Below are 11,345 nucleotides of genomic sequence, written 5' to 3' on the forward strand. Positions count from 1 at the left end.
GTCCTCTCTTATGTGCCTTAAAACCACAGAAAAGGTTAGACTTTTTTTTTTATCTCCCCTTGAATTCAGGAGCATAATACACCGTGAGCACTAATAATTGATGTATGTTATAATTCTTCATTGCCCCATCAGTCGTCTGGGAACATTGGAAGAAAAGAAAATGCCAGAAAGTTATGGCAAATCTTAAGATGCGACAGCAGTAGCTTTCTTTACTCACGCTGTGAGTGTTTGAATAAGAAGAATGTCCCTGCACTGTAACAAGCTAAAAGAATGAGGAAGACAAAAGGATTTCAAGAAAAAGGTTTAGATAGAAGACAAGGCAAGTGAAACTGAAAGGAAGAGGGGAAAACCCATTTACAATGGAACAATGCATGTACTAATCGCTTTGATATATTATACAAACCCAAAGACCCAAAACATTGTGTAATTATTTATAAATGACTTCTTCACTCCTGTGTATAATACCAAAGAAAGAATAAAACTGCAGGCTACTCTCTAAACTATTTCTAAATAGACCTGGCTCAAAAGGAAGCAGAAGTGTTCTAAAAAAAATAATTAATGGTTGATTTTATGGTTGTCTCATTAAAACATTTTAATTACTACAAACAAAATACATTGGTGCTCACAGGGAACAATAATTTACTTAGGTTCCCGCACCCCCGACAAAAATGTTAAATCACATTTTTAAAAACTGAAAAAAAACATTATTGCTATTTCCGCATAATACATAAAAAGGGATTAATTCTTAAGTCCAATGTGTGCTCAAATACAGATGTTTAACAGGTATTTCTGAATGGAATTTGATCCCTGGTATGAAAATAGAATCTGAGGGGTTGTGTGTGTACTCTGACCATGTTGTCAGTGGACATTTTGTAGCACTCTTGGTTTATACATATCAACCCATGTATGATATGTCAATGCTTTATTGAAGAAGGGATCAATCCTGTATTCCAGGCACACTCTAAACTCCCAGTGAAGTTTTGGCCACAAAAAAAATGTAGAATAAAACCTGAAATTGACCAAAGCATTGTTGACACTTAGATAGGAGTGAGATTAGAATAATTCCTTTTACAAATGAACCCCAGAGCTATATCTGAGATAATTCCTAAATCACCAAATCTGCAAATGCTCTAAAACTGTGGTAAAATGAGGTTTTGTCAGGTTATTTGTCTTTAAAATATTTAACTTCCAGAATTGTCCTTTAGTCAATAGCTCTCCAGCAAATGCATGAACCTCTGAACCTTTTTGTGATTTCTAACTGTTGAACCATCAAAGAGTTGTGTGTCCATTGGGGAAAGCACCTTATGTCCATCATTAAGTTTTACAATTCAGTGCTGTAACACATGCTCTACACAACTGCATACAAGGCATTCCCCTCCTCTACAACGATTTAAACAAATAACTGTATATAAACCTTTTCACTCCAATGTATCAGTGTAAACACAGAAAGGACAATATTCTGTGCTGTGGAATTGTCCTATCAGTAATTTACAACAAATTCATTCACAAATCCCTGTCATTTGGCATCAGATAATGTTTGTTTTATCTTCCCCTTCCCTTTCCCCCAATACTATTACTAAATATTCAGCTGTAAACGTTTTATCTTTGCCATTTAATTATCTATCTGACCATCCATCTATGCTAGGCATTTTTACTGCACTCATTCCCATGTTACTTTGGGAGGAAAACAGAACGATGTGTCAGACAGCTGGATTATGTGGACCTGATCCAAAACCTCTTGAAGTCAGTAAAAAGATTCCCACTGATTTCAATGAGCTAGTGTAAGGTAGTGTCTTTCTGTACTTGGTTTGATAGAAATGGCTATGTATCAACCCAAAATATAAGGCACTAAAAACATCTGTCTACCTTCCAACTTTTGGGCATGTTTTCAATCTCTCAATTGTATAAATTAGGGCTGTTGATTAATTGCAGTTAACTCACACAATTAACTCAAAAAAATTAATCACGATTTAAAAAATTAATCACGTTTAATCGCACTGTTAAACAACAGAATACCAACTGAAATGTATTAAATATTTTTGGATATTTTTCTACATTTTCAAATATATCAATTTCAATTACAACACAGAATACAAAGTGTACAGTGCCCACTTTATATTATTTTTATTACAAATATTTGCACTGTAAAAATGATAAACAAAATATAGTATTTTTCAATTAACCTGATACAAGTACTGTAGTGCAATCTCTTTATCATGAAAGTGCAACTTCTAAACGTAGTTTTTTGGTTACATAGCTGCAAAACAATGTAAAACTTTAGAGCCTACAAGTCCACTCAGTCCTACTTCTTGTTCAGCTAATAACTAAGAGAAACAAGTTTGTTTACATTTACAGGAGATAATGCTGCCCACTTCTTAATTACACTGTCACCTGAAAGTGAGAACAAGCATTCGCATGGCACTGTTGTAGCTGGCTTCGCAAGATATTTACATGCCAGATGTGCTACAGATTCATATGCCTCTTCATGCTTCAGCCATCATTCAAGAGGATATGCTTCCATTAAAAAAATAATGCGTTAATTAAATTTGTGACTGAACTCCTTGGGGGAGAATTGTTTGTCTCCTGCTCTGTTTTACCTGCATTTTGCCATATATATTTCATGTTATAGCAGTCTCGGATGATGACCCAGCACATGCTGTTCATTTTAAGAACACTTTCACTGCAAATCTGACAAAACGCAAAGAAGATACCAATGTGAAATTTCTAAAGATAGCTACAGCACTGGACCCAAGATATTAAAATCTGAAGTGCCTTCCAAAATATGAGAGGGATAAGGTGTGGAGCATGCTTTGAGAAGTCTTAAGAGAGCAACACTCTGATGTGGAAACTACAGAACTTAAACCACCAAAAAAGAAAATCAACCTTCTGCTGGTGGCATCTGACTCAGATGATGAAAATGAACATGCATCGGTCCACACTGCTTTGGATCGTTACCGAGCAGAACTCATCATCACCATGGACACATATCCTCTGGAATGGTGGTTGAAGCGTCAAGGGACATATGAATCTTTAGCTCATCTGGCATGTAAATATCTTGTGATGCCAGCTACAACAGTGTCATGCAAACACCTGTTCTCACTTTCAGGTGACATTGTAAACAAGAAGCAGGCAGCATTATATTCTGCAAATGTAAACAAACTTGTTTGTCTGAGCGATTGGCTGAACAAGAAATAGGATTGAGTGGACTTGTAGCCTCTAAAGTTTTACATTGTTTTATTTTTGAATGCAGGTTTTTTTTGTACATATTCTATATTTGTAAGTTGCACTTTCATGATAAAGAGATTGCACTACAGTACTTGTACTAGGTGAACTGAAAAATACTATTTCTTTTGTTTTTTACAGTGCAAATATTTGTAATCAAAAATAAATATAAAGTGAGAACTGTACACTTTGTATTGTGTTGTAATTGAAATCAATATATTTGAAAATGTAGAAAACATCCCAAAATATTTAAATAAATTGTATTCTATTAATGTCTAACAGCACGATTAATCACGTTATTAATTTTTTAATTGCATGATTAATTACACACAATTAAAAAAATTGTAATCACTTGACAGTCCTAGTATAAATAAAAAGGTAACATTCTCAAACAGCTGCCAGGAAAGATCTAGTTATTACATAGTCCTACCTTGAGTGCAGGGGACTGGATCAGATGACCTCTTGAGGTACCTTCCAGTCCTACACTTCTATGATTTCTCCTGGCTTTTATTTTGTTTTTACATTCTATACACTTGCCTAAATCTCCATTTATCTTAACTGATTTTGTGCAAATATTCAGTACTTTTTAAATTAATATAATACATACCATATATCTAAATTTACAAATAAGCTCTCTCAGACAAAATCCCACATTACCTGGGTAATGTTATTGTTAATCAACCATTTTCATACAATAGCAGGAAACACTGAAATAGGTCTTCCTCTGCTCCTGAGATTTAACTTATTCTTGTCATTTTTAAATATAAATTAAAACTGATTTTTAGAACAGATTTGTTTTGTTTCTAGGATGTCATTCTCTTGGTTACTAATCTTACTAAGGAAGAGGGGAGAATACAAATGGTATTGTAAAGCGCACAGTCAAGGCTGAAAGTTAGCAAGAAGCCAGATTGTGGGGACTGTCATTAAGAGACAGAACTTTTCACTTCTAGGTTCCTGGCACTTGCAGCATAAATCACCAAGATATAAAGTTGATTTCCCTGAGTCTTGCATTTATTTATAGCTGCATTCTTTGACTCATATGATCTCAAACACTTTCAATCTGCCGGCTATATCATTCCTAAATTACAAACTATGATCCATGCTCTTTCAATTCCTAAAAGTTCTGTCACTTGACCAAAACATTCTCATCTTCCCAAGGTATTTATTTCTTTATAGATTTCTGAAATGTATCCATCAAACATTGTCTGGGCTCATTTTGAGAATTTTAAAACTAAACACACACTATTCAGTACAATGTTAGCATTAGAACATATGTTCAAGTGGGGCCTAATCCAAAGTCCACTTAATGGAAACATTCCCATCAATTTAATTAGGTTTTGAATGATCAAGCCCTTGAAAGTTGTGGCACAATATAATCCAGTTGTATTTGTTGCAAATTCAAACCAATAATTTTGCTGATAGAATCAAAATATAGCACTGAAAGATCTTGTGGCACAATCACACTGGAGCCAGAATTCAGTAACTAAAAACATTATGGAATGGAATGCTGGAAAAGCATGCTGGATACTGGCACTCAAGCTCTAACTCGGCTTCCAAAATCCTTATATTCAAGGAACTACCACAAGTATTTTTTTTAACGGAGTAAGGTTTGCCAAGGCAAGGTGTTCCAAAAAATACATGCATGTGCTAGGCCTTCTTAAAGCTCATAATATGTAACTATAGAAAAAACAAATATTCAGAGATTAGTTGCATTTAAATCTGAAGAGTGAGGGTTACTACCGAAGATTATGCATTGGAATAGAATAGCCAGAAAGATGCTAGGAATATAGTTGGTGTTCCATCAAGTCAACGACCTATCCTTGATCTCAGAAAAGTCAATGAGACATGTGCAATCAACTTCCATGGGTGCAGGCTCAAAAGGTGTAAGTGCTATTATCTTTGTTGGCTGGATAATTTATTTGCAAAATTAGTAGACTGCCTTCAACAGAATGGGTTGAATTATTCATTGGGAATAAATTATCCGAGAAATTTAGGACTTCTTTCTGATTGCGAATGGTTCATGAACCAATTCTGATTCTGTGAATGCATTCGTTATTCAAAGTACTCAATGAATAGATTATGCAAACAAATTTCAGCCTATGGGTTGTTTGTGAAACATTCACTTCAACTATTTGCTATTCATGGTATGTGGCTGATGCATAAGGCACATGGTATTTTCTCTGCTCTCTGATTGGATGACAAACTTTTTAAACAAGATAACAACGAATGACAAACTGCAAATGATGGATAAGGACTGATGAATAATGAACTTCCACCATATTTTTTCAGACAAATGATCAGTTGTGCTAAAATCTATGAGATCATAAACATTGTAACAAATCAATCAGTGCTCATTTGAATACACACAAACAAACAATATGCTTCGATGAATAGCAGTGGAGTAAATGTAGTACAGTATGTTTATTAGCAAAAATAATCACAAATCTCTCTTTATTATTCAGTCACCTCTAATCTGCATGCTTTGCTAACTTTCTTCGGCCTAAACTGGAAACATTGTTGAAAATTTTCAGAGTAGCAGCCGTGTTAGTCTGTATCCGCAAAAAGAAGTACAGGAGTACTTGTGGCACCTTAGAGACTAACAAATTTATTAGAGCATAAGCTTTCGTGGACTACAGCCCACTTCTTCAGATTCATTGTTGAAAATATCTGACTGCTAGCTAAGCCTCAGTCCTGAAAACATTTAAGAACATGAGTAACTTGATGCAGTGGGGCTAATCATGTGCATAAAGTTACTCATTTGAGTAAGGGTTTGCAGAACAGGGGCTTAAAATTGTCCTTCTGATTGCAAGTCCAATTATTCTTCAGACAAAAATTATACCTATTCTTTCAGAAAGGCAAGTCCAATGGCCTTATTTTATATTACATTATATATCTAAGGTCTGTTGCAAGAAAAATAAATACTAATCTACTTAGGTTGCTATACTATATGAAGAGCTGTCTATAAATTCAGGCTAGCTAACTTTTATCACCTAAGGCTTTTCTTTGTGAATGATCTTTTTAGTTTAAAGAATACCCTTTATGACATTTTGCTGGTTGTCTACTGATAATCTCCAAAGAAAGAGCAAACAGAAACTGCAGAAGGAATAGCCTTGTAAACAAGAGAAATGCCTTTCATTTTTGAACCTGAAAATATTTGCTATGAACACATATCTGATAAAGTACAAATAGAAAAATAACTTTGGATTGTCAGTTTTTCCTGCTTCCCGGAGACATGGGAGCAAATCACAAAAAGGAGTTGTGGATGAGAAAATTCTAAATTTAAAATTAGGGGGAAATTATTATGTCAATGACTTGTAACATGAATTTAAGCATAACAAAGTGACTAATGATTTGGGGTGTGAAAACATTAAAGAGTTTGATTTTCAGCCAGTGCTGACTACCTGCCCTCTGAAAACCTGGCCTCTTTCGGGCAATTAAATTGGGTAAGAAAAAAAAATAAACCATCCAATGTTACAAGTCATTTGTGAAAATTTACAGCCAAAATTATATGTTTTAGTAGAAAATGGGTATTTAATAAAAGTACATAGTGTATAAGGGTCTGAAGGGTAGCTAAGAAAATAAAAGTAACCCTGTGTTAAAGGAACCATCATTAAGTCTCTTTAGTCAGAAAAAATAGGTTGATATGTATACATACATATATGTCTATGTATATATAGGTTAATAAAATAAATGGAATCTGGAATTTCTAGCATTCTGAGCTCCTAAAAAACTTTAGCTAAACACCAAATATGACCAAAAAAAGGGCACGCCTAAACTCAAATCCAAAGTAAAGAAGAAGAAGAAACTACTTAAAGTTAGTGAAAGTTATATCATCTCAGAGTATTTTCACTTGATTGGGGTTTGTGGAAGAGAATGCAAAGCTCTGCCTCAGTACAGGAACAGCTAAAAAAAAAAAAAAAAACCCAACCCTCAACAACCTCTCAACAAAAGCTTGTCAGATTTAAACCTGGCTCTCACTGAAAACCACACAAGTTTAATCCCTTCACAACTGAGACAAATCCAGGCTGCCCATTTCCTTTCAAATCACGGAATGATTTCAGTTTACTCCAAACCTCTGAATGTGAAAACCCAGGCCAACTGCCCTAAGTCAGCAGTTCAGGAGACATGAGAAACTGACTTTACCTGATAAATGTGACTTGGGTTTATACACCTTTCCTTCAGTGTCTTTTATAGGGAGAGCTTTGTCTTGCCTTATCTCATGATGGCTTTGTCTTGTTCCACTATCTTATTCATTCTCCCCTAACACATGGGAATAGGCTTCAAGAAAGACTAGCAGAAACCCATCCCGGCTATAGAAGCTGCTGGGGATGTCCTGAAACATTATGTTTGAACCAGACGGTATCAGCTCCCCCCACTGTCAAAGGATCCTTTCGGGACTGTGCCTCTGCCCCTAAGGCTAATCACTTTGTTCCTCCTTTTTCCTTTTAATAGACTAATGAAGCTCAAACAAGTAGGCTTAGCCTAGTGATAGCTCACGTGTCTCAGATGCAGATCTCTCTTGCCATTGGCCAGCCGTAATTATAGGCACACTCCGGGGAGAGAACAGACACTTGGAGCATAAATTATGTAAATGAAGGAGAGTGTAGCACGGGGCAGACCTGATGCCTTGATTCATTCATCCCGCAAGGCCTGGGGGGCGAAGGGGGCTCTATTGTTTTACAGGGTATATAAGGAGTCTGAGGCCAGTCGTGTGCCAAACTCACGGCTCGCACGAGCTGATAGCAGCCGAGATCACTTCAAAGACAAGAGCAGTCGCGTGTCCCCACCCCCGCCCCCCTTTTCTTGGGAGCCTCCAAGAGCTGAAGTTGGTGCTGACTTCGCTAACACTTGGAAACTTTCTCCCCCTCCCCTGGATTGCATCTCTGAGCCTTTGCACGTGAGTATGTGGGCCAAGCAGACAGACACGCCTCTCTCTAAACCCAGCTGCACCATGCAACACCGAGACACCCCAGAGAGCTGCTGTGTCTAGACAGAGCCAGATCGAGCCCTTTAATTTCTCCCTCTAGTCCGTTGATTGATTCCCCCCCTCGATATAGTTATTTGGTTGTTGTTGTTTTTTAACCTTCTCGTTTTGGGATCCATTGCTCGCCCCGATTGGGGTTGATCCCGCTGTGACCGGTCCATCCTGCCCTCCCCCGAGCGCCAGGCACTCATGGCCCGTGTTCTCTCCCCGCAGGATGCCCTCTGCCCCGGAGACCTGCTACTCCGCCGCGGAGAACAGCGGCGACGTGTCCTCCTGTCTGGACAGCAGCCTGCGAGCCCGCGCCGAGCCCTCCCCGGGGCCGAGCCCGGAGGCGGAGCCGGGGCGCAAGCGGCGCCGGGGCCGCTGCCGGGCGCGGAACGAGGCGGCCCTGCACACGCTGCGGAAGAGCCGGCGGGTGAAGGCGAACGACCGGGAGCGGAACCGCATGCACAACCTCAACGCGGCGCTGGACGAGCTGCGCGGCGTCCTGCCCACCTTCCCCGAGGACACCAAGCTGACCAAGATCGAGACGCTGCGCTTCGCCTACAACTACATCTGGGCCCTCTCCGAAACCCTGCGCCTGGCCGACCAGCGCCTCCACAAAGCCCCGCCGCCGCGGGACCTGCTGCTGCGGCCGGGCTACCTGAGCCCCGCCGCCCCGCCCAGCCCCGGCAGCGATGCGGGCTCCTGGCTCTCCACCGCCTCCTCCCTGTCCGCCTGCACGTCCAACCCCAGCAGCCCGGCCACCTCCGAGGACTATGGCTACGGCCCCCCCGAGCCCCTCTTCGCCTGCCACGGCCTCCCCGGGGAGCTGCTGCGGAGCGGCCCGAGCTGCGCCCGGTACCCCCCGGCGGACGCCGCCGTGTGAGCCAGCCCACGTGCGGGCCTGCACCGCCCCCTAGGGTTTCACTTTCGGTTCAGCTGGGGTCGGGGGCAGGGCCGGGGGCGAGCAGCTCTCGGGGTTGGGGTGTGATGATGGGCGATGCAGGCAGAGAGCCAGGTCTCTCTGCAGCCAGCGGGCTATTGTCCGTGGGACTGGCAGGGCAGGGCGTGAGCTGCTCTTCCTTCCCAAGCCGCCCCCTGGCTCCAAAGGCAGCAGGAGCCAGCTCACATTGGGGTAGGATTGGGGGGGTGGGTTTGCTCCCCCCCCCCTTCCTTTGCACTTTTCTGAACTCCACAGACCCTCCTTTGTTGCTTCCCTTCCCACTGACCGGCGCCCCCGCTTCAATATGATTTAGAAAGGAGAAGAAAAGGGACAGATTTGCTGCTGCAGACGAGGTGAAAAGTCAATTTTACAATTTGTAGAACTCTAATGAAGAAAAATGAGCATGAAAATTTGGTTTGAACGCCCTGACAATACAATGAAAAGGCTTAAGGAGCTGATCCTGCCGGGTGCACAGCACCCCCTGTCGGGCGCTCAGCGCACACAACTGGCTTTGACTCCAATAACATCGGAGAGGGCTCAGCCTCGCCCCCAAGGCGTGCTTAGCTTAGCATCTGGCAGGATCAGCCCCTAAAGAGGCAAGACAAGGCGCTAGATTCATGCATTATGGATCTTGACCTCCAGCACTGCCGTCTCGCTTTAAGAGTAGGACTAAACACGGAGTATTCAGCAACTGGGCCTGGTATTCGTTTAATTTATTCAAGATGTTTCATTCATATGAAAATTGTATTTTTGTACATAAAGAGCTTTATTCTATTATGTCTGTGTTATCGGTTTTCACAAAGACATTTGTACTTGGTGTAAATAAAAATTTTAACGTTTATACTTAATTTCTTCAGTGCATTGATTTGATTTTTTTCAGATCTTTTTCTTCCACAAAAGCAGCTCTAGATGGGGGAGGGAGCAGGGAGTTTAAAGGAAATACTTTTAAAATGCCCAAGAAATTCTCGACCACAACAGTAACATCACAACTAAATGTTCAGCTATGCTCCATCCAGGAATCGTAGATCGGAGAATTTGGATACACCTCCCTGTGTTGAACACACATGTTGTCCCTTAAGGCTCACGCTAAGCCAAATTAAAAATTGATTGCATTAGTTTAGCTTCTAGTAAGCCACTACCTGCAGAGGTGCAGGCACTAGAAGGAGAATTTCCTTTGGTGTAACAAAACATCAGCTGGCAACAGAGTTTCAAAGAAAAGGGATTAAAGGGATCAATAATATGTGACAGTTGGGCAGAAAGCAGAAAATGACAGGTGGATGCCCGAAGCAGTGGGTTTGAAGGCTCTGTTTTCAGCGGTATATCAGAAGAGCTTTCAGCTCTTAGGAGATTTGCACTTTTTTTTTTTTTTGTCCCATGTGAATCCCCCAGGATCTGTAATATGGGAGACAGATACATATTCTTATTGCTATATATTCAGAGGGTGTGTGTGTGTGTTTTCCCTTTGGCTTTCCAAAGAGAACAGAATTCTTATTTGTCCTCACAAAGAAAAAGTGGCATTCTTCTCAAATCAGTCATCCTGACTCTGCAGGACGCTTTTTGGCTGACACACAGTTATTTCTAAAACAGATAATTAACTTTCTTAAATAGGTTTGGTCACGGGAATAATTTATCTGTCAAATTTTTAAACTGGAGTAATTTCAGGACATCTGACATACCATTAGCCCAGTGGTGTTCACTGTAGAGGGTTACAGATCTAGAAATTTTTTAAAAATCCATCCCTCTATTGTACTTTTAGACCCTTCTCTAAAGATCTCAAAGCCCCTTATAAACATTATAATGCATTAAACTTCACAATATCTTTAGGAAGCAAGGAAGTATTATTATCCCTGTTATATCGTAGGATAAATGAAGGCACAGAGAAATTAAGGACCAGATTTTCACAAGGGCTTCAGCACACACAGTTGAGGCCAAACTTTTGAAAGACCAGAGCCCATTGAATGAAAATCTGGCCATAGTATTACAATGGGAGCTTCTGGGTGCTAAGGGTTTTGGGAAGGCTGGCCATTATGGAGGCACCTACATGAGAACTTAATTCTTTTGCAAATCTGACCCCAAGCGTAGGTGCTGAGCATGAGAAAATCAGGCCCTCATTGACTTACCCAAGTGGGCATGCAGGGAGTTAGAGGAAGAGACTGGAGTACAATACAGAGACATTCGTATAAAGTGCAAATATGTTATCCACTATATTTTGTT

At 40.4% G+C, this 11,345-nt stretch overlaps 1 protein-coding gene across 1 annotated transcript; it reads left to right on the plus strand.

Annotated features, from left to right (window-relative positions):
• The first annotated feature begins 8,420 nt into the window (after positions 1–8,420).
• On the plus strand, positions 8,421–9,943 carry NEUROG1 (neurogenin 1). The gene has a single exon (XM_034779796.1). It carries the CDS (start codon positions 8,421–8,423, stop codon positions 9,072–9,074), a length of 654 nt encoding a protein of 217 aa, XP_034635687.1. The 3' UTR covers positions 9,075–9,943.
• Positions 9,944–11,345: the final 1,402 nt, after the last annotated feature.

The sequence above is a fragment of the Trachemys scripta genome, chromosome 8 (assembly GCF_013100865.1).
Source record: "Trachemys scripta elegans isolate TJP31775 chromosome 8, CAS_Tse_1.0, whole genome shotgun sequence".
NCBI classification, from domain to species: domain Eukaryota; kingdom Metazoa; phylum Chordata; order Testudines; family Emydidae; genus Trachemys; species Trachemys scripta.

Excerpts from the sequence above, each read along its gene's own strand:
- NEUROG1 (XM_034779796.1), top strand. The coding sequence starts at position 8,421 with ATGCCCTCTGCCCCGGAGACCTGCTACTCCGCCGCGGAGAACAGCGGC.